Source organism: Sphaeramia orbicularis, chromosome 24, assembly GCF_902148855.1.
Source record: "Sphaeramia orbicularis chromosome 24, fSphaOr1.1, whole genome shotgun sequence".
Taxonomy (NCBI): domain Eukaryota; kingdom Metazoa; phylum Chordata; class Actinopteri; order Kurtiformes; family Apogonidae; genus Sphaeramia; species Sphaeramia orbicularis.
Window position 1 is genome coordinate 29,426,192 of NC_043979.1, and position 24,412 is coordinate 29,450,603.

Sequence of the window (24,412 nt, forward strand, 5' to 3'; positions counted from 1 at the left end):
TTGAAATTTTGAATTTCAGAGTATTTTGTATCAGTGACCTATAAAGGGTTAAGAAATAAGAAGCTACTCAGTATATTAGTTAGGGTCAAACAACTTGTTGCAGCTGAAAAATATTAACCAATACAGTATTTATTCAACAGAAGGTTCTTATCTATTTGCTTAGAAAAATCCACTTGGGTTTTTTTGGCCAGACAGTGTGTCTGTTCAGTTCCTTTATGACAGTAAAAATAACAACAGCACAATGTCAAAATACTCCACTACAAGTAGGAGTTCTAGATTCAAAGCTTTACTTCAGTTAAAGAAACTGACTTAGAAGTCGTCATTGAACAGTGAAATGGTCCCTGTCAGTATTTTCATTATAATATATGATATTTTTTATTCATTTTACTGCTGCAAATTTATTACAGGTGTATTCCAAGATGAACCAACATGAATTACTTTATCTAATGTGTTCTAGTTTAATGTACACCAAACCATCATATTCTAGTTCAGGAGCCACATACAGCCCAGTATGATCTCAAGAGGGACCAGTAAAATAATATCACAAAAACCTACAAACGGTAACTTGATTTCTTTGTTGTTTAAGTGCAATTTTAACATTATTATGCCACAGCTTCTCATTTACACATCTTGAGAAATTTCAGGAAATGAATGGTTTAGAATAGATTATTCATATTTTTGTGAAAAGATAGGTTTATAAATGTGAACATTATCGTGATATAATTTTATTTTTTTCACACTGAAACAAAGATAAAACATTTGAAATTGATATTATTTACAGGTTGTTATGGGTTGAAATTGGGCAGTATGTGTCCCCTGAACTAAAACGAGTTTGACACCTTGTTCTAGAATATGATGGTTTGGTGTTAAAAAAAAAAAGAAGGAAAAAAAAGTAAAATATTGTTAAAATTGCACTTTTTTCAGTAAATCTTATTCATGCTATTCACATGTTTTAAAGGCTAGTTTGCAGACACAAAAATTTTAATAATGTAATTTTACTCTTTTCACTCTAAAGCACAGAGAAAAGTTTGGAGTTGACGTCATTTATAGATTATTATGTTATTATTTTATGTATGTGGCCCCTGAAATAAAATGAGTTTGACACCCCTGACTTACGGGTACCACATGCAAACTGTCAGACAAATGCAGTAGAGTAAAAAGTAACAGCCTGTTAGTACAATTGTATGATGTAATTAAGAAGTGTGTATTTATTTGTCTGGACTGACCGGTCGAGTGCGATGGCGCTGAAGCTGAGCACAGTGACGGAGCAGAAGAGTTTATGCAGGAACTTGATGGCCTTGCACAGCAGCAGAGTGTGGAGCCACCAGCAGCAGCGTGGACTGGCCCCGAGCGCCACGTCGAAGGGGACGCACACCAGGCTGGCGCAAATACCCGAACACGCCAGGTTCTTGATGAAACGGTTGGTCACGGACTTAAAGACATTAGTGCAGCAGGTGCACCACAACACCGTGGCATTTCCTGTAAGGAGGAACAAAAAGACAAGGAGTTTTAGAGCACAAACACATGCAGGAGGTCATCCTCAGACACTCTAACCCATAAAGAGCCAAACATCCACCATCAACCAAAACCATCTGATCTCAGCTGTTTAACACCTGTTGATCCACTAACCCTATCAATACATGTCAATAATTGTTGTAAAATACAGTTTGTCATCTTTTCATGGTCATCAGATTTGACCCATTTGGGCATTCAGAGGCTCCGTAGTTACCATGGAAACACCACTAACTTCTACAACATTGATTCACCAGTAAAACCCATAGAGTTCACTGGAAAAAATCTAAATCTTACCAAGTGTATTTTTCTCATTTCTAGTAAACATATTTAATCACACTTAAAATAAGACATAATCACCTACCAAGATAATTTTAACTTGTTCCATTGGCAGATTTTTTTTGCTTAATTCAATTCAATTTTACTTAATTCAAGCAAAAAAATCTGCCAATGGAACAAGTGAAACTTATCTTGGTAAGATTTCTTGAAATAAGATTTTCAAGATCTATTGTATAAAAATAAGTTCTTATATCTACCTGAAAAGTTACACTTTAGGTGATTATGTCTTATTTTAAGTGTGATGAGATATTTTGACTAGAAAAGAGAAAAATACACTTGGTAAGATTCAGATTTTTTCCAATGTTAGATCAATGACAGTGGATGGACACACTTCGTTTATGTTATATTTTACTGAAAAAGTCAAATTTCTTCAGTTTTCTCTGTATTTTAAATAATAACCCTCAACTTTAATCTGAGCTTTTATGAACATCTACATTATCAGTAAATTAAACACAGAAAAATACCTGATTTTCACTGAAAAAACACAAAGAAAAGAAGATAATTTTACAATAAATGATGATAAATCACTTAAGAAAGGTTAAATATAGAGGAAAAAATCATTTAAGAACTACCACAAAAGTAGCACTGGGTCTGTATGGGTTAAATACCATCTTTTTCATCTTTATGCACGTTTGTTTGGAGTCTTATGACCTGGTGACATAAATTATGAGTAAAACGATGACAGGTAATACTAGTATCTTTCAGTAAACACATAAAATATTCAGACAGGATGTTACTGTTGAGGTTTCACTCAGTCCCAAGAAAGGGACATAGGCGTCTGTGTGATCTATTTGTGTTGAAACAGTAAATTAAGTCCATCCGGTGCCTCTGTGAATGCTTAATGCACTCTCCTGGGTATTTGACTGCTTTGCATTAGTTGTGTACTCGCTGAACTGTGTAATGTACCTACATTCTGACATTTGTATAATGTGTATGTCTGCATGTCATGTTGTTTTTATTCATCCCCTGGGGTCGGGGATGTGTTCGACTCTATCCTTGCTGTTGAGTCTGTTCCATTCTCCAAAATTCTATTAAATATTGTGTATTAAAAACAGAAATGAAGACTTTGCCAGACTGTTAAGTCCAACCATTTCTTGCTTTTCTCAGGGGATATGATGCACAATTAGGCGGACACTTGCTGTGTAGTACGGGTCAGCCGATGTGGCTGATACTGATTATTAGTAATCAACAGTCAATCAGTAAACATGGAAACACCGTCATCTTCTACAACACTGATTCACCAGTAAAACCCATGGCATCAATGACAGTGGATGAAGACACTTAGATAAGATAAGATAAGATAAGATAAGATAAGATAAGATAAGATAAGATAAGATAAGATAAGATAAGATGATGTTATCATAAGATAACAAAACATAACAAAACATAACATAACATAACATAACATAACAAGAAAACATAACATAACATAAGAAAACATAACATAACATAAGAAAACATAACATAACATAACATAAATAACATAACATAAGAAAGCATAGCATAACATAACATAACATAACAAGAAAACATAACATAATATAAGAAAACATAACATAAAATAACATAACATAACATATTCCTTTATAAGTCCCACTGGGCAAAATTCCAAATTTACAACAGCAAGAGTTTATGTTCAGTTAATGATATATTTTACTAAAAAGTCCCTTTTTCTTAAATTTCCTCTGTTTTAAGTAATAATAAGCCTCAAATGTAATCTCAGCATGATGATTGAAGTACACGATGAAAAACAATAACTGATTTCCACCAAAAAACTGCAAAATAGATAGAATATTACTATAATAAATGGAGATAAATCACTTAAGAAAGGTTAAAAAGAGAGAAAAATCAATTTGGAAAGTGACATAAAAGTAGCACTGGGTCTTAATGGGTTAAATATACGAAAACACATGATTTACACTGAAAAATGCAAAATACAAAGGATAATATCATATTTTTTAACTTATTATTACTGCTGTCAAATGATTAAAAATTTTAATCAGATTAATCACAGGGTTGCTGTGGATTAATTTCGATTAATCAGGATTAAAAATCATTCATTTTTTGCATGAGCAAACAGACTCAAGAAAGAAGGGAATGCATATGACTTCAACAGTTTCAATAAAACAACTTGAAACAAAACAACTTGAAACAACTGTTCTGTCTTGTTTTTTTTGTCCTCATATTTCCATCTAGAGGACCAATGTGCTGTTTAGCATCTTCCATCTTTATTGGTTGGTTCTGCTGCCTGTCACTATCGGGTCAACTGCCCATTTCCACATGCACGACAGTAACTCTACTTGGACAAACCCAAAATGCGTTGTCAGATGAGTTAATTGCGTTAAAATTTTTAATCCGATTAATCGTGACAATGGATTAATCTGGGTTAATTCGTTAATTTTGACAGCCCTAGTTATTATATTATCTCCAAGGAAATCCAAGATAATGCATATAATAATACATGAGCAACTATAAATATTCTTAGAAGCAATCTTTTAAATCTCAACCCAGTGCCGATAAAATGAGGTGCAAAGCAGAGAAACAGGCATTTTGATGTTGTAATTTCTGCAGAATTTGTGATGATGAGACAGTAATGATGGATAATGAGGTCTATAAAGGTGAACTTTATCTATCACAGTTAGACTTTCCAGGAAGAAAGGAGCAGGTTCAAGGCACTATCCTTCCCGAATGATGCCAGGTCACACTGGGAGACGTGTGATAACAACCTCTTCAAATGTAATTACCCACAGAGCTTTAGCTGAGCTGTTATTGAGGAAACACAGCAAGATGTTCTGCACAGAAGAAAGCCGGTGTCAGCTTTTGCCTCGGGTTGTGTTTCGGAAAATGTAAATAAACAGTCCATTTTTTAATGTCCCATAAAGACGATCACTATTTCGGTGAAGCTGAGTGGTTTGTGGCGGAGCTGGAACACATTGTGCTTTACTGCACACAGGAGCGTTCCAGGGAAACCCTAATCTACCATTAATTAATGAATTACACTCAGCCTCTGCATTCTGTGACTCACACTCACATCAAGGTAAAATTAGCACAAATACTCAGGTTGTTTGGAGTGCAGCATCACATAAACAGGAAGTAAACGTGTGATCATATTTATCTCCTGTAGATTCTGACGGCAAAGGTAGTGATTATGGTTGTGTTTCCAAAACGTCTTCAGATCAAGAAGGAAAAGATAAATGTTTGGTAGCCTCAAGATTTAAATGTACAAAGTTTAAAGTGCAGTGTCATGAATTTTATATTACATTATTACTGTCTCTTCCAAAACCAAAACAATTTTGAATGTTATTATTATTATTATTATTAGTAGTAGTAGTAGTAGTAGTAGTAGTAGTAGCAGTAGTAGTAATAGTAGTAGTAGTAGTAGTAGTAGTAGTAGTAGTAGTAGCAGTAGTAGTAGTAGTAGTAGTAGCAGTAGTAATAGTAGTAGTAGTAGTAGCAGTAGTAGTAGTCGTAGTAGTAGCAGTAGTAATAGTAGTAGTAGCAGTACTAGTAGCAGTAGTAGTAGTAGCAGTAGTAGAAGTAGTAATAGTAGTAGCAGTAGTAGTAGTAGCAGTAGTAGTAGTAGTAGTAGTAATAGTAGCAATAGTACTACTAGTGGTAGTAGTAGTAGCAGTAGTAGTAGCAGTAGTAGCAGTAGTAGCAGTAGTAGTAATAGTAGCAGTAGTAGTAATAGTAGCAGTAGCAGTAGTAGTAGTAGTAGTAGTAGTAGTAGTAGTAGTAGTAGCAGTAGTAGCAGTAGTAGTAATAGTAGCCGTAGTAGTAGTAGTAGTAGTAGTAATAGTAGTAGTAGTAGTAGTAGTAGTAGTAGCAGTAGTAGTAATAGTAGTAGTAGTAGTAGTAGTAGTAGTAGCAGTAGTAGTAATAGTAGTAGTAGTAGTAGTAGTAGTAGTAGTGCATTAGTAGTAGTAGCTAAGTAGTCCGTAGTAGTAGTAGTAGTAGTAGTAGTAGTAGTAGTAATAGTAGTAGTAGTAATAGTAGCAGTAGTAGTAGTAGTAGTAGCAGTAGTAGCAGTTGTAGCAGTAGTAGTAATAGTAGCAGTAGTCGTAGTAGTAGTAGTAGTAGCAGTAGTAGTAGTAGTAGTAGCAGTAGTAGTAGTAGTAGTAGTAGTAGTAGCAGTAGTAGTAGTAGTAGTAATAGTAGCAGTAGTAGCAGTAGTAGCAGTAGTAGTAGTAGCAGTAGTAGTAGTAGTAGTAGCCTAGTTACTTTGTGGTAATCATTATTATTTTATGATGATTACAATAATCGTAATCATTGTTACTACTGATATTAGTGATATTGTTTTGTCTACTATTACTATTATTACTAATGATTATTATTATTACTACTTCTCTCATTTGTTATTACTAGTATTTCTAACGCAATTGCCCATTTTACTACTGTTTTTATAGACATTGTTACAATTATTTTCTTTTCCTTTATCTTATCATTCTTCTTATTTTTCAAGAATGACTTCAAACAGATTCTTCTACACTATATTTGGGTGTCCTTTTTTCCACCACTTTTTTCCACCACTGTACAAGACAACTTAAACTACATAATTGACAAAATACTTATTTAAAAAAAGTAGCTGGGTGAAAACCTGAAAAAATTCTGTGTAATGCTGTCAAGTGGCCTGTTCTATACTTTTTCTTTCTTTGCTACCACAAAATGAAAAATGCTACAAAAAATAACGTAAAAACCAATATTGAATAAATGTATGTTGCAGATATTTTAAACCAGGGGTGTCAAACTCATTTTAGTTCAGGGTGATAAAATACAGCCTGATATGATATAAAATGGGCCGGACCAGTAAAATTATATAAATAATAGGAAAATAATAACTTCTGAGTGAACAAATTTAAATTCCATAATGAAAATGTTTACATCTATGAACTGTACTCGAACATAACATGAATAAATATGAGCAACCTGAAAATTCTTAAGTAAAATAAGTGCAATGTTAACATTATGCCTTAGTTTATCATTTATACATGTGAATCACAAGTTAGAGATCACAGTGGATCTACAAATACACAAAACATTAAATAACAGGAAGAAAATTATTAAAATTCCACATACTTCGCTTAAGACATTTCAGATATTCACTTTTTTTTTTTTTTTTTAGAAAAGGCTAGTCTGTAAATGTAAATATTCTTGTGTAATGTAACTTTTTTTTCACTCAAACAAAGAGAAAAATTTGCAGTTTTCATAATTTATAGGTAATTATGTTAGTATTTTACTGGTCTGATCCACTTTAGATTGAATTGACCTAAAATTATTTGAACATCCTTGATTGTTAATATCTTCAGTGTAATTTTTGCATTTCTCAAATTCATCCCAGGGGCCGGACTGGACCCTTTGGCGGGCCGAATTTGGCCCCCGGGCCGCATGTTTGACACCTGTGTTTTAAACAGTCACAGGTCCACAGTATGGTTGATAAGAGTCAGTTCTAACCAAAGCTCAGAGTGACTCCATCTTACGCAGACTTACACTAAACCTCTATTTAAGGAGTCACTCTGGTCTCATTTGTTTTGTTTGGAGTCTCTGATTAGTCTTCTGGTGGTCCGTCATTACACACCCAGGACAATTTGCCAGTTGTTTACACGGCTGAAGTTTACTTACAGGGTGAGTCAGAAAAAACGCTCTTTTCATTTAAAGAAATTGTACCACTGAAATGGAAATGCTTATTTTTCTTTTGATTATACAGTCATATTGATGTGGTTATTGAGCATGTCTGGCGATTGAATCATTGATTTATGGCATAGCATAACAGAGGGAATGTCCATTGTTTATTGTGCACCGAAATATCTGCCAACACAGTTTATGCCACCGTGAATGAAATAAAAATTGTCAACCATTACAGCATGTTTACTCGCCATCAAAATGTTTTGTCTCAACGAAGTCGTCCGGCACGACCTTCAACCTGGCTACCATTCAGATTGATGCAAATCTGTGCTCGTTGTCACATCTCTAACACAGCTCTTCTCGCCATTCGTGTTCGTCATAGGGCTTGGATTTCAGCTGTGATGCGATTTCGGAGTTCCTGAAGAGTTTGTGGAACAGTCTGATACACACGGTTTTTAAGATACCCCCACAAGAAAAAATCAAGGGGGGTCAAGTCCGGGGATCTAGGTGGCCACTCTCTCTCCTGACCCAAACAGACAACTCGATGAGGAAATAATACCTGCAATCGCTGTGGTCTTGCCATGATGAAATCTCCCTGTGCACTGTCATGTAGGCCTATGTCCTGAGTGTGAAAGCAAAGCCCCGACTCCTGTAATTGTTGTCAATTTCAAGTTTGTTCACTGTGGCATACATTGTGTTGGCAGGTATTTCAGTGCCCAATAAACAATGGACCTTCTCTCTCTTATGCAATGCAATAAATCTATGACTACATCACCAGACATGCTCAATAACCACATTCAATATGACTGTATGGTCAAAAGAAAAATCAGTGTTTCCGTTTTAGCAGTACAATTTATTTAAATGGAAAGAGCATTTTTTCTGACTCACCCTGTACAAAAAACCATTAACGTCCTCAGACCCAGCTATGGGTTTTCTGTTCACTTTTAGAAGGTTGGAAGGTTGCCTTTATTGTCATTTGACAGTACAAGTACATCAAACGAAATTCCATTCGAAGATTAGGGTCTTCAGCCGCTGCAACACGCGCCGCCACAAGACCCATCCCTCGAAAAAAACTGCGTTAAAAGTACAGAAGAAGATAATGCAAAGCACAAATATAAGACATCATACATTTTTCACACAGTACTCGTGGGCACATTCTGGGATTTTTTTCATGGATTTGAAGGGAAATTGGGGAACGGTGTGAACATCAAGGCCGACAGCAGACGTGAAGGGGAAAGGGGGGTAATGGGGGAAGGGGGGATGCATGACCTGTGTAATACTTGTGGAATGTGTGTGCGAAGATAAGAGACTCCAGTGGGTTCGCTCTGTCCATACAGTTAGTCCTTCAGTCTTTATCAGTTCTTATCAGTTCAGTCCACTGTTGTCTTGACCATGGAAGATGTTTTGACTGCAGTGGGAGTAAAGAAAGAATGAAAGAATGCTGCTTCCTCAGTTCTCAGGGGAAATAATTTAGGCCGTGGGGGAAACTTGATTGCTGCATAAATTTAGTATAACTTAATTTTTGTTATACCTGGCCTCAGCATTCCTTAGCTCCTTCGTCCAGTGAGGTCTCTACGCAATTCCTCAACCTTTTGTGGACAAGAGTTTCACAACCTTATACAAAAAAAAAAGAAAAGAAAACTGTCCACCACAAAGAACATTCCATAATTTTTTTTAAAACTGCATCTGAAAAAACTGTTGCATCATGATGTTTCCAATATAGGCACTTATTTAATAAAAACAAAAAAAGCTTGTACTTTGCTGACATTTCCTGGGTCTTAGGAGGTTAACGCTCACATTTACACCTACGGGTGATTTCGATTCACCATTTAACCTATTATTGTGCATGTGTTTGGATGGTGGGAGGAAGCGGATTACCTGGAGAAAACCCACACAGACTAAACCCATAAAGACCCAGTGTGACAACTGTGGCAGTTCCCAGATGAATTTTTCTCTCCATTTAACTATTCTTAAATGATTTAACACCATTTATTATAATATTATTCTCTGTATTTTGCAAGTAAGTATTTTCTTATATTTAATTCACTGATCATGTAGATGTTTATAAAACCTCAGATTAAATTTAAGAGTTATTATATCAGAAACAGAGAAAACTGAAGAAAATGTGACTTTTTCAGCAAAGATATCAATAACTGAACAAAAACCAAATGTCTCTATCCACTGTCATTGATCAAACTGCACGGTTTTTACTGGTGAATCAATGTTGTAGAAGATGATGGTATAATTACGGAGCCAATGAACATCCAAATGGGTCATATCTGATGACCATGAAAAGACAATAAACAGTATTTTACACCAATTACTTCCATGTATTGATAGGATTGATGGATCAATAGGTATTAAACAGTTTCGATCAGTAGATGATTTTGGTCGATGGTGGATGTTTGGGTCTTTATGGGTTAAAATTATCCCTGTGTTAAAAAGATCTGGAGTTTAACCCTTTCATGCACAAATTATGAGAACCTTAATCAAAATTTTTTCCTGAGTGTTTTTATTCCTCTTTAGGCATGAAAAAAACAATGCGACTGAAAATTTTCTTCTGAAAAATAAATAAAAATAAATAAATAAAATAAAAATAATTGGAAAAAAAAAATACATTAAAAAAAAAAAATGAAAAAAAAAAAAAAAATCTTATGAACCTATTTTTCATGAAGTTGCAAAAATGTCCACTCCGCTGGACACCACATGTTTAATTTTTGATGCACAGAAACATGTATTTACTGATAAATTGTGTGAAAACTATGGGGAGGGCTTGTGATTCTGGGGGTTTATGATCAGGAGAGATCTACATAATGTTACCAATTCATGTCAGAAAAGATATGTAGTGTCTTAAAACTTTAATAAAGATATGTGTAAGAAAAACAAAAACAAAAAAAAAACAAAAAAACAAAAAACAAAAAGAACAACAAAATCCATGAATATACAAGAGAACAGCTGTAGAATAGCTGTCCACTGTAGTGACCACTATGCATGAAAGGGTTAATAGAAGATTTTGATGTTTGCTCACCCAAATCTGAGATAAGAAAAAGAACTAAATAGTGTCCAACACAGTAACTGCTTTCTGATCGATACAACTGTTTCCAAAACCATGAAACTCTCACATGGTTAAAATAAAATCAACATACATTATGGGAAGCTCTACTACCAGACAAAAATGTATACAAATGTAAATAAAATACTGTTTCAAATATTTAAATGAAAAGTATTCCCATGTAAACAGCCTAAAGATGGAGAGGCAGGAAAGGAAAGCAAAGGAAAGGAAAGGAAAGGAAAGGAAAGGAAAGGAAAGGAAAGGAAAGGAAAGGAAAGGAAAGGAAAGGAAAGGAAAGGAAACGCAGCAGGAAAATGTCAAGGACAAGAAGCAAAGGTTAGAAGACGTAGGAGATAATAGAGGAGAAATCAGAGAGGAGACAAGACGAGCTGGAAATACTAAAGCTGGAATGAACTGGAATTTAACCCATAAAGACCCAAACATCCACCATGGAACAAAAGCATCTACTGATCTAAACTGACTAACACCTGTTGATCCATTAATCCTAGCAATACATGTAAATAATTGGTGTAAAATGCAGTTCGTCATCTTATTGTTTTATTTTTATTCTGTTGTTTTATTTGGTAATGGTTATTTTTTCTTATTTTTTGTTGTTATTAATTGTACAGCTTTTTATGTATTTTAATGTATTCTTGTATTTTATTCTTTTATTTCGGTTTTATTTATTCTTCTGTACAGCACTGTTTTCTTTTTTTCCTTTTTTGTACAGTTGTTCAATGTCTTTTAATCTATTCTTGTATTTTATTATTTTATTTTGAATAGAATAGAATAGAATAGAATAGAATAGAATAGAATAGAATAGAATAGAATGCCTTTATTGTCATTATACATATGTACAACGAAATTATAAGATTTTTATTTTTTATTTTTTATCTTTTTTTTTTAAATTATTATTATTTTATGGTTTTTATTTATTCCTCTGTATAGTACTTTGGTCCACTGCGGGTGTTTTAAAGTGCTTTACAAATAAAGTTGGATTGGATCTTTTCATGGTCATCAGATATGACCCATTTGGATGTTCAGAGGCTCCGAAGCTACCATGGAAACACTGCCATCTTCTACAACATTGATTCACCAGTAAAAACCCATGAAGTTGGATCAATGACAATGGATGGAGACACTTGTTTAATGTTCAGTTAGTTATATCTTTGCTGAAAAAGTCAGTTTTTCTTCAGTTTCTTTGTTTTTTGTATATTAACCCTCAACTGTAATCCGAGATTTTATGAACATCTACATTATCAGTAAATTAAATACAGGAAATACAGGATTTTCACTGAAAAAGTGTAAAATACAGAGGATAATATTAAAATACATGGCGATAAATCACTTGATAAAGGCTAAATAGAGAGAAAAATTCAGTTTGGAATTGCCAGAAAAGGAGCGCTGGGTCTTTATGAATTAAAAAACACCAGGTTATTTTTATTCTAAAAGTCCAAACGTCAAAAATCAGTATCAGTTTTAATATCCAACCACTGTCTGTAAAGTGCACTGTACTGTAGGTTATGTTATGTTCTAGTGTATGTTCTAGTGTTTGGCAGGAGCTGTGTGAAATCTAACTATAGTACGACAGCAAAGGTGTGATGTGTCGCACTGTCTCAGTGAATGTATGTGGTATGTAAACATTATTAACACACTAACACTACATTTTATACCAGAAGAACATCATTTAACATATGGTAGAAGCCCCTAAAGTTCTCTATTTATATAATCTTGTTTAAATAATTTGGTTTTTTTAATGTTTGCGGGTGAAAATGGCAGATCTAGAAAAAAAAAACAGGCCATTTGAGCTTGGTTTATAGCCGTTTTAAAGGCAAACTTCATGCATTCACTAATGAACCCTTCATTCAGTGGGCGTCTCTTGTCATTTTTGATGGTCAGAACACTTTGTCCGTAAAAAAACACTTGTGTTCTTTGTGTCTGAAACGTTCGCCTGAATGCTCTTTTTTCTTATAACTATAGGATGCAACATGGAAAATCAGAATATTTTGAGAGAAAAAAAGCTTAAAGCTGCAAAGCAAGCTGTGTCACATGTGACTTATTATCACTGAGCTGCTGTTTCTAGTTTCAAAAACAAGACTTTTCCAAGAGTCTAAACATATTGTCCTGTTAAAATTAAAGTGTGAAACAACAACATGATTAACACCTTCTTAGTCACTTCCCTGTGGTGTGATACGTAATTATAAATATACACTTAAGGAATTTATGAATGGAAACTAATAGTGTGCGTTGACGCGGTGTGATATTTCCTCACATGCAGACCTGATTATAGTCATTAGGACTGTTAGCCTGCAATGGTGCCATGTAATCTGTGGCACATTAATCAGATTAAACTCTGATCTATGTTTTATCTGTGGAGGAAAAAAAGCCACAAGAGAATTCACTGTTACTGGTTTCATAGGCCTGGTTTAAAATAGTAATTGCTTTGTGGTGCATTTATGTTGTGTTGGAACCTTATGTTTTCAGAAAACATCTGACTTGATTTTCATTCAAATTCACATTGTGTTTATGTCTATTAAAAGCCAAAGGGATTAAATATATTTTATAAAATCAGCCAGAATAAAACACTGCCATTTCTGCAAAACGTGGATACATATTAATTTAATTTTCTGAAGCAAAAATACCTGACATATTAATATTTCTTTGGCATGGACATAATGTAAATTGTGCACAGATGTCATATTTAGCTTGTTTTCTGCCAAAGGTAATGTCATCTCCATTTACAATGTGAGCAGGTTGTTCATGGCAGCATTATTACCTCTAGAGCAGGGGTGTCAAACTCATTTTAGTTCAGGGGCCACATTGAGCTAAATTTGAACCAGTAAAACAATAACATAATAATATATAAATAATGTCAACTCCAAACTTTTCTCTATGTTTAACAGCGAAAAAAGTAAATTTACATTATGAAAATGTTTACATCTGCAAAGTATCCTTTCAATCAATGGGAATAACATGAACAAACTGATAAAATAAGTTTAATTTTAACAACATTCTGCCTAAGTTTATCATTTACACATGTACATTATAACTTACAGATCACAGTGGATCTACAAATACACAAAACATTTAATAACAGGAAGAATATTGTTAAAATTGTACTTACTTCTCTTAAGACATTTCAGGTTGTTCATATTTGTTCAGGTTATTCCCATTTTTTGCAAAATTATACTTTGTTTTAGTGTAAATACATAAAAATATTTACATTTACAAAGAGAAAAATTTGGAGTTGTCATTATTTATATGTTATTATGAAAGTATTTTACTGGTCCTGCCCACTTGAGATTGAATTGGTCTGAATGTGGAACCTGAACTAAAAGGATTGTTAATATCTTCAGTGTAATTTTTGCATTTCACACATTCATCCCAAGGGCCGGACTGGACCCTTTGGCGGGCCGGATTTGGCCCCCGGGCCGCATGTTTGACACCTGTGCTCTAGAGGGAGTAGTGAGTCACTCTGCTGGTCTCCAAAGATAAAGTAAACTATAAAACCAGGGGCTGAAGATGAGAACAATGAAGAAACAACTCCTGGAGTCAAAGAAAGTGGCAAAGTGATAAAAGCTAGAAGCACTGTTGTTGTTTTCACCACTGGATACAGCTCTAAATAAAAATAATAGAGTCTGATGCTGAAATCACAACGTTTCTTTTCAGTTTAATTAAGAAGCTTATGAAGGCATAAAGTTATTAGTTCACCATTTGTTGATCCACAGTTTAGACTAAACTGTGACAGTTCTAACCAAACAGATCTTTAGTGCAGTTACTGACAAGACAAACTGTACAGAAAATGGAGGTGGTCTGAAATTTTACTGTGACTGTTTTCTGTCTAAACACAGCTAAGCTAACAGAGAAATAATGTAAACTATCAGCTGACACAGCACGTGAAGATGATAAAATACTGCGTTATTCTGACCAGCTGAGTTTTTGTTTGAGGAAAACTTGACAATACCATCATACAACAATTGGCTTCAAACTTTATTCGGTGAGTGATACAGTCTGTGGATATGTAGCATTGATTTGTTGGTGGTTTTGGTCGTGCTAAATATGCTCTGGTACAAGATTTCCACCTCCTATTGAGAGTTTAGAACAGGGTTTCTCAAACGTTTTGGAACCAAGCCACACTAACAGCATCATCAGCCTACTGGCAGCCCCCCATGCCGAAAAAATTTGTGGGATGGGGGTGGGGGATGTACTTCTACAAGTAATGTGACGGACCTGTATGTGGAGGACATGGTGGATTATATAAATAAAGTTGTGAGAAAGCGAAAGTGAGCTCCCTTCACCTTATCAAAACTCTGCCGCACGTATCATCACCAGAACCCCATCCATGAGTCACATAACACCTGTCCTGCAACAACTCCACTGGCTTCCTGTTAAATTTTGCACCATATATGAAATTCTACTTCTTACCTTCAAGGCCATAAACCACCTTGCCCCTCAGTACCTCAGGAACCTCCTCAACATAAACATTCCCACCCGCAGTCTCAGGTCATCTTCATCTGTCCAACTCACCCTCCCACCTGCCTGATTACCATGGAGTCCAGAGCTTTCAGCCGCTCAGCCCCCCGCCTCTGGAATGCCCTCCCAGAACACATAAAAAACTCTGATTCTATTACCACCTTCAAATCCCAGTTTAAGACTTATTTATTCAGACAGGCCTACTCAATTCCATAATTTCACTTTTATCTACTGCCATTTTATGTACCTTTGTGTTTTATATATGTATACAGGGTAGGGAAGCAAAATTTACAATATTTTGAGGCAGGGATTGAAAGACAGTGTATGACCAATTAGTTTATTGAAAGTCATGAGAATGTATTTGCCACAAGAAAATGGACATAATAGAAAATGTTTTTATTCTATGTGTCCTCCTTCTTTCTCAATAACTGCCTTCACACACTTCCTGAAACTTGCGCAAGTGTTCCTCAAATATTCGGGTGACAACTTCTCCCATTCTTCTTTAATAGTATCTTCCAGACTTTCTCGTAATAGTTTTGCTCATAGTCATTCTCTTCTTTTCATTATAAACAGTCTTTATGGACACTCCAACTATTTTTGAAATCTCCTTTGGTGTGACGAGTGCATCCAGCAAATCACACACTCTTTGACGTTTGCTTTCCTGATTACTCATATGGGCAAAAGTTTCTGAAAAGGTATGGATAATAGTGTTAGGTATGATTATGACATCAATATATGTTTGGTTTCAAAACAATTGACGTAGTGCCTGCTGAGAAAAAACAACTAAATGTTCATTGTAAATTTTGCTTCCCCACCCTGTATATGTAATTTAATTGTGTTTTATTTATTTTTAACAACTTTGTACGGTGACCTTGAGTGTCCTGAAAGGCACCTATAAATAAAATGTATTATTATTATTATTATTATTATTATTATTATTATTATTATTAGTGACTATCTGCAGTATGTGCCGAGAGATTTACAATGTCGTGATGTACAACAGTAGCCGCTAACACACCCACCAACATGACGTCACTCGCAACATCCCCATGTGCTTGCACCCCCTGGGAGAGAGTTTCCCCCCGACGCACCCCAAAAGTGAGTCACAAACCTGTTTTCATCGGGTTGTGGGCCTTAGTCTGAGCAAAAAAAAAAATTAATAAAACCAATCCTGTGCTTTATTTTTTATGGAGCGGAGCACTGTCCATTCACACTGTCCAACAGTAGGTGGCAGTAATGCACTGTAATGCTAATTAACACCAGACATTTCACAGCATTAAAGAAGATCTTAAAGTTTCTATTCATATCATGACAAAACTTAGGTATGGCAATGACTACAATCAGATATGGTTTTATTTACACTGAAGACAAAAACTTCAGTGTAGATATCAACTGAAAGAAAAACCCAAGACACTCTCTTTAAACATTAAAATGCCTTTATTGACATGGCACGGTCATATCTACACCTAGATATGATCTAGACTTAGATATGGTCTAGATATGACCGTGCCATGTCAATAAAGGCATTTTAATGTTTAAAGAGAGTGCCTTGGGTTTTTCTTTCAGTAAATAGCTACTTTTTGAATCCCTTTTTCCAAAGAGCACCTCGAACAGACTCTTTTTTGGGCCGAGAAACATTCCTTCCCATGAATTTTTTAAAAAACTTCAGTGTGTTTAAATCTTGAATAAGTGACTTAATGCATTTTTAATTTTTTAACTTTGTGTACATTTTAGTTTTGGTTCAAATGTACCTAATTTAGTGTTAAAGGAAATATTTCCATATTTAGCATGCCCACCTGCTGGTCAGTTTGGTTTATCATTAAACTCGTCTTCTGTGTTTTCATTCTATGATATTCTGTATCTTTTCATTAAATAAATTTGAGAAGTCTAACTTTTATCAGTTTGGGTCGCAGTTTGTCATTGAAGTGTGATAGTGGGTCCTGAAGCCAGACCAGTTGAGAACCACTGGTTTAGAATATCAATACTACCTTAAACTACTTTAGGTCATATCATAAAAAGCCTTCCTCAAACGTTAAGCTAGTTCATGACCTTTAATATAACCAACAGGAGGTGGATGCTCATTTCACTGTATTTCATCATAGTAAAACGCTGGTTCAACTCGTCTCTCGCAGAAGTCACAGGAGGAGTAATCGCAAAAGATATTTTGGGCGACAGCATTTTGAGACATGATGTTACAGCCACGTTTGTGACACATACAACATTCACATGCAGCGCTCATTCAAAGCAGGAGGGATTATGTTTCTGGCTGCCGATATGATGGAGGGAATGTCAAAGCCTGGACTGTGTACAACTGATGCGGCCCATTAATTCACACAGCTCCTTCCTCACTCCTCATCATCATCAGCAGCAGCAGCAGCAGGAGGCTGTGCTTCTGTTGGTGGCAGCACATCGTCTGTCACATAGCCAGCACATATTCAGGGTGAAAAAAAGGTAATAATTTAGAAGTGATTGCCAATAATCACTGCCAATTTCTTGGTAGAGCAGGTAATGTTAGCTTACAGAAGTTAATCATACACCTGTTCAGTTTACATCCTTCCATCCTTCCTCTCCATCCTCTGTTTAAATTCATGCTGCAAAAAACTGTCCAACAGGAAGTGAATATATAGATTTTATCATGACTTCCCTGAGGCTGCCAACATGAAATCCACATAGTATTCTTCTCGTCTCTGCATGTGTTCTTCACAACATACCTGTGAAGCTGCCCAGCACCAGCTCCTCATGTTGAAGAGTCAGACTTTCAATTATTCTTCTAAAAATATATATTACCCGTTCATGCCAACCTTTCACCATTGCGGTGTTCGTAGGCAGGTTTTTTTTTTTCCCACCATAAAGGCTAAGGTGTAGCACCAAAAAACAGTCTTTTTGGCACCGCCAAAGCCAAACTACTTTAAAATCACTGCCAAAACTGAACATAAAAAGTCACTTTTAATTGTTGACTTCTTTCTATTAGTAGCATAAGTGTTGTGAGCATTCTTTCTTAAATATGGAAAGGACAATAATTGAAAATATGGGGAAAAAAGTGGGAAAAAGTTGAAATATTAACTTCACAAAGGACCTACATCTGTAAACATAGGATGATGATTGCAAAACTTTGGGCCAATACAATACAATATTTAAAATGGCGATATAATGATGTTAAGTTCTGTTGATTTCTTTCATTTTTGTTGTCATGTAATCTCTGTTTTGCTCCATATAAACAAGGAAATCTTCAATATTTATCTCAAAACCACCCTCTCACCAAACTGTCTGAGAAGTAAATATTAACCCTTTCATGCATAAATTATGAGAACCTTAATCAAGATTTTTTTTTCCCGAGTGTTTTTATTCTTCTTTAGACATGAAAAAAAAGAATGCAATTGAATTTTTTTTTTATTTTTATCAACCTATTTTTCATGCAGTTCCAAAAATGTCCACTCAGCTGGACACCATGCGTTTAATTTTGGAAGCAAAGAGACATGTATTTACTGATATATTGTGTGAAAACTATGAAATAAAAATATTTTTAATGCTGCTAATCTGTTGTCTTTTCACATTTTAACATACTCTAATACTAGTCATTACTCACTTCATGGAGATATTATGCAAAATAATAAAAAAAAAAAACTTAATTGCAGTTTAATGACAATAACACACAATTAATTTACACTCAAACATGTTACTGCAGATCAAGTTTATCTAGAACAGCAAATTTACAGTAATGGTATGAATTTCAGTGTTTAGGATGATGCACAAGTGTCCACTGTTTTGGCTGATATGGAAGTAAAACAACAAAATACATGAATATATAAGAGAACAGCTGGAGAAAAGCTGTCCACTGTAGTGACCACTATGCATGAAAGGGTTAAAACTTGTTTTCTGAGCAGTAAACAGAGGAATCTTTATTATTATTTGTCAGTATATTATACATGCAAGACAAAACTAAATTAACCCATCACAAGTTGAACACATCACAGACAAGGTAGGTTGCCATGTCAGGCGTCCAGAGAGTAAATAGGGGGGAAAATGTCATGCTCAAGGGCACATGAGCAAGCAATTTATCTGCCAGTCTGGGGAATTGAACAGACAACCCTTTAGTCACAAGCCATTTCTCCAACCTTCTAGGCTATGACTGTATTATCATCTATGCTGGTGATAATGCATCCAAAATCAACAAAACTACAAAAAAATCAAAATAAAATGGCATTTCTTTGGTGAAAACAGCTCAACTTGCCACTTCCTGTTTTGAAATCATATTAACCCTTTCATACATAAGTCACTCCAGTGGACAGTTATTCTCCAGCTGTTCTCTTGTATATTAATGGGTTTAGTTGTTTTATTTCCATATCAGCCAACACAGTGGACACTTACGCATCATCTCATATCCTGACATTCATACCATTACTGTAACTTTGCTGTTCTTGATGAACCTGATCTGCACTAAAATGTTTGACTGTAAATCAACTGTTATTTGTTAGACAAGAAGGGTTTTTTCGCACATTATCTCGATAAATGAGGAATTAATAGCATTAGAATATGTTCAAGTGTGAGAAGACATCAGATTAGCAGCATTAAACATGTTTTTATTTCATTGTTTTCATATCCCTCTCTGATATTGGGTTTTAAACACATGTTTCTTTACTTCAAAAATTAAATGCATGGATGTTTTTGCAACTCCACCGGAAAAAAAAAACTGGATCGCATTGTTTTTTTTTCATGCCTAAGGAGGAATAAAAACACTGAAGAAAAAAATCTTGACTAAGGTTCTCACAATTAATACATGAAAGTGTTAAGCCACGATGATGATGCAGAGCTGTACGTTGGAACTAATGTGGAGTATGAGCCTATATCATCAATTTTGCATAAAAAAACACCAAAAAATATCATTGTTCTAATCACAGATGTCCAGTCCAGGTCTGAATGGGTCGCCCTGGTCAAGAGGACTGGGATTTTGTCTGAAAAAGCTCTTCGTTGATCAGTCTATCACCTTCATTCGACAGTCTGAATCCACAATAATGTATTAAAACACAATAGTGACACAACACAGGCTGCAGAGTTTTGTTTAAGTCAGCAAATTCTGAGATCAAGAGGCTTCAGGGTTTCAATTCCTCATGAGAAAAGACTGTACGACAATGCGGGAAGGCAGTAAAAATACTCTACATATACTGCATACTTAAATGAATATGGATATTTTTTGTTAAATAGTTCTTATTCAGGTGGTAAAACCAGTATAAATAAATAAATATCAGCCACTACTGTATGCTGACAGCTGATATAGGCAGATATCAACCAATATATCTATGCATCCATTGGATTCTAGGTTCTTAGCCTGGGTTGAGCTTATATTTTTACATACACTTTTGACTAAATGCAATTCAGAAATTTTTTTTTTTTCAGTATTCACTACACTCCATCTCTTATTCAGCCCAATTTCTTTCTTTTCCTGATGTGAAATTTCAGGATGAAGAGGACTGAGGTTGTGAAGAAAACTATATAATTTCATATAATATAATTTTGACCTTTTCCAGATAGAATTTATGGAACAGAGTGAGGTTTATGGGGCTCCTTCCATGATAATTATAAAGGAATAACACCGGCAGACGCTTTCATAGCTCTGCTCCAAAATGTAAGGAGTTTGTTCCATGTCCACCAACTTCCATGAAAATCAGAGCAGTGATGTATGAAGGAAAACATCAACAGTGCAAAAAAGTTTTCAATTCATCACGAGGCTGATTCCTGAGCTTCTTCTGTCCAAACAAAACACTGAACCTTTAATTGGTCCTAAACATTTAAGAAAACCACCCTCAGGACATAAGCAGACACATCTACACTAACATAAACTGTACGCGGTGAGTTCATAAATTAAAAGAATAAAAACAGATGCTTATTTTAGTTCAGGGGCCACATACTGTACATAAAATAATAACATAATAACCTATAAATAATGCCAACTCCAAACTTTCCTGTATGTTTTAGAGTGAAAAGAGTAAAATTACATGATGAAAATTTTTGTGTCTACAAACTAGCCTTTAAAACAGGGGTCTCAAACTCATTTTCCTTCAGGGGCCACATTCAGCCTGATTTTTATCTCAAGTGGGCCGGACCAGTAAAATAATAGCATAATAACATATAAACAATGACAACTCCAAGTTTTGGTCTTTGTTTTAGTGTAAAGAAAAAAAAAACATTAAATTATGAAAATACTTACTTTTATAAACTATCCAAACAAAAAAGATGTGAATAACCTGAAAAAACTGAAATTTCTTAAGAAAAATAAGTGAAATTTTAACAATATTATGCCCCAACTTATCATTTCTACATGTACATTATGGATCGGATCTACAAAGACACTAAACACTTAATAACAGGCAAAAAATTGTTAAAATTGTGCTTAATTTTCTTTAGACATTTCAGGTTGTTCATATTTCTTCAGGTTATTCACATTTTATTGTTACACGATAGTTTGTAAATGTAAATATTTCCATAACTTAATGTTATTTTTTGCACTAAAACAAAGACAAAAATTTTAAATTGTTAATTCAAGATTTTTTTTTGCTTAATTCAAGATTTTTTTGTCTTAACTCAAGATTTTTTTTTACTTAATTGAAGATTTTCTTGCTTAATTCAAAATTTTTTCCTTAATTCAAGCTCTTTTTTTTTTTTTTTTTTTTCTGAATTCAATTCAAGACTGGAATTTTTGCACTTTGCAAAAATGTCCCACGATCCGGATTGGAACCTTTGGCGGGCTGCATTTGGGCCCCGGGCTGCATGTTTGAGACCCCTGCTTTAAAACATGTGAATAAAATGAACAACCTGAGATTTATTGAGAAAAAAAATAAGTGCAATTTTAACAATATTATACTACAGTTAATCAGTTACATATGTGTTTTACAACTTACAGATCAAAGGCATAATATTGTTAAATTGCATATAAAACATTTCACGTTGTTCCTATTTCTTCAGATTATTCAGATTTTTTGCGAAAGGACAAACATTTTCACACAATTTGACTTTATTTACACTAAAACAAACAGAAAAATGTGGAGTTGTCATTATTTATAAGTTATTATGACAGTATTTTACTGATCCGATCCACTTCAGATGGAATCAGTGAGGCCCCTGGGACTAAAATGATTTTAACCCCTTTGATTGTTAATATGTTCAGTGCAAGGTTATAATAGTTTAGGATTTTTCATTATAGTTTAGTTTTATTTAGTTTTGACTTTTTTTCTCTAATTCAGTTAGTTTCAATTAGTTTTTAGAGCAGGTTTGCTAGTTTTTATTCATTTTTGTTAATTTTAAAATGCTTAGTTTTGGTTTAGCTTTAGTCTTCTCATATCTTTTATCGCTGTCATATTGAAATAAATCCCAGACAGGACTCTGCTGCTTTTTCCCAACTTTAGTCTCCATTATTTCCAGGTGAAGTGGAGACCAAAAGACGACTCTAAACCACAAGTGACGACAAGTGACGGACTGTTAAGTGTTGTATGGGGCCGCCAGCTAAAATTGCTTAAGGGAAATAAATCACTTTCATACCAATCTGACACTGACAAAAATAAAAGGAATTTTATCCATAATTTTTTTTTTTTTTAAATAAGTTTTAGTTAGTTTTGTAAGCACACAATACAGTTTCAGTTAGTTACCATTTTTTTTGTTTTAATTATAGTTTTTATTTATTTCACTCAACAAAAATGTTTTTACAATTCTAGTTTTCGTCATTTCGTTCGTTTTCGTTAATGATAATAACCTTGGTTCAGTGTAATTTTATGCATTTCTCAAATTCATCCCACTGGCCGGATTGGACCCATTTGGCGGCCCCTTTTGGCCCGCGGGCCGGATGTTTGACATCTCTGGAATAAGGGACCTAATTTGTACAATCCAGTTTAATCTCTTTTGTGTACTTGTTACATAAGACTGTATTCATGCAACATTTTTTGGAACTGTTACTCAACATGTTTTTTTGTTGTTGTTTTTTTTAAAGAATCCAACAAATACATTCAATCAGTAAAAATCTTCAATATTTCAATTTCGCAATATTGCAGGGTTATTTATGGGTACTTTTGTGGGGCCTGTGCACTGATTTTTGCAGAATATATTTCATGCAGAATCCGACTTACCGAGCAGCGAACCTATGAGGATGAGAACCTGAATGGTGGTGGTGAAATCCCGGTAGACTTGCTCTCGAACCAGGCGCTGCGGGTCGTCCAGTCCGGTTTCCTCGGCCGGTGGACCGATGCTGGTGCTGATGATGCTGATGCTGGTGCTGATGCTGCTGCTGGTGCTGATGCTGTCCCACCGGGTCGGGTTCGGGTTCGATGCGTTCAGGAAATCCAACCAGAGGTGAGCTGATGTGAAATTGGCTGCACCGTCCCCTACCGTCGCAACCCGGCTCCCACTGTCCATGTTGGCCCCCCCACCTCCACCACCACCACCACCACCACCACCACCCCCAGGCGGCGATGCAGACGGTGTTTAACGGGGTTGATGGGATGTCAGCCGGCAATACAGATGCATTTCTGTCCGTGAGGATTTTAGGCTGCAAATGTCCAAATATGGACTTTATGTGCAGAGGAGATCCCAGGAAGGCAACAGCCGGCAACAAGATGATCTACTGTCTGAGGAATTATAAAAAAACATGGTGCAATAATAATAACCTCACATCACATCAAAGCCGAGGTTGTGTGTCGGGTGTATTTCCAACGCAGATGCATGGTAGAAATCCCAGAAATCCGTGCGCCCTGACATCCAGTGTCCGTTCTGGAGGATGAAGCGTGAATCCTGCAGCTCAACACACTACCATCACCTCTCTCTCTCTCTCTCTCTCTCTCTCTCTCCGTCCAGAAAAATATTGTGGCTGACAGGCTGCTACTCCCGCTGCCGCTGCCAATCGCACAGTCAGAGAGTGTTTATTGGAGGACTGGCTGGTGTGGGGAGACTCCACTGAATATTCCACAGCATGAGGCGCAAGACTGGAAGCCCCTCCTCTTCTACCAGAGCCAAGAAACTCCACTGAATCTTATGAATGACCAGCAGTCTGGAAAAGGAGAGGAGCACTGGACACACACGGAAAAATACTGTTTAGTCTTTGTTGTTTTGTTTTCTTCTTCCCTTTATTTTTCTTTTGCAGAACAAAGAAATACACTGGGTTACAAAAAAAATGTTTTTTGCAAGTTGTCTAGGTTTTTTCAACTGAATTAGGACCATTTTGCACCGCTAAATCCAAAAATGACATCTGTTTTTCTCAATCAGGTCAGGGTTTTTTTTTTTGCCAATTTGATTTTGAAAAATTTGATCTTCTCACAAAATTGATTACATTTTTGTGACTTTATCAGTTGATTTTTTATATAGTTCTCACCCAAAATAGGTTTTAAGAGAAAAAAAAAAATCATTTTCTTACAGGATTCCTGTTAGGTACAA

At 35.2% G+C, this 24,412-nt stretch overlaps 1 protein-coding gene across 1 annotated transcript in view; it reads right to left on the bottom strand.

Annotated features, from left to right (window-relative positions):
* Nucleotides 1-24,035, bottom strand: part of gpr176 (G protein-coupled receptor 176) — a 32,602-nt gene extending 8,567 nt beyond the window's left edge. The window contains exons 1-2 of the mRNA XM_030128944.1: nt 23,113-24,035; nt 1,227-1,479 (exon numbers count right to left, since the gene is read on the bottom strand). Coding sequence (XP_029984804.1) covers nt 1,227-1,479; nt 23,113-23,398 — 539 coding nt within the window. The 5' untranslated portion in view covers nt 23,399-24,035. The remainder of the gene's footprint in view (nt 1-1,226; nt 1,480-23,112) is intronic.
* Nucleotides 24,036-24,412: the final 377 nt, after the last annotated feature.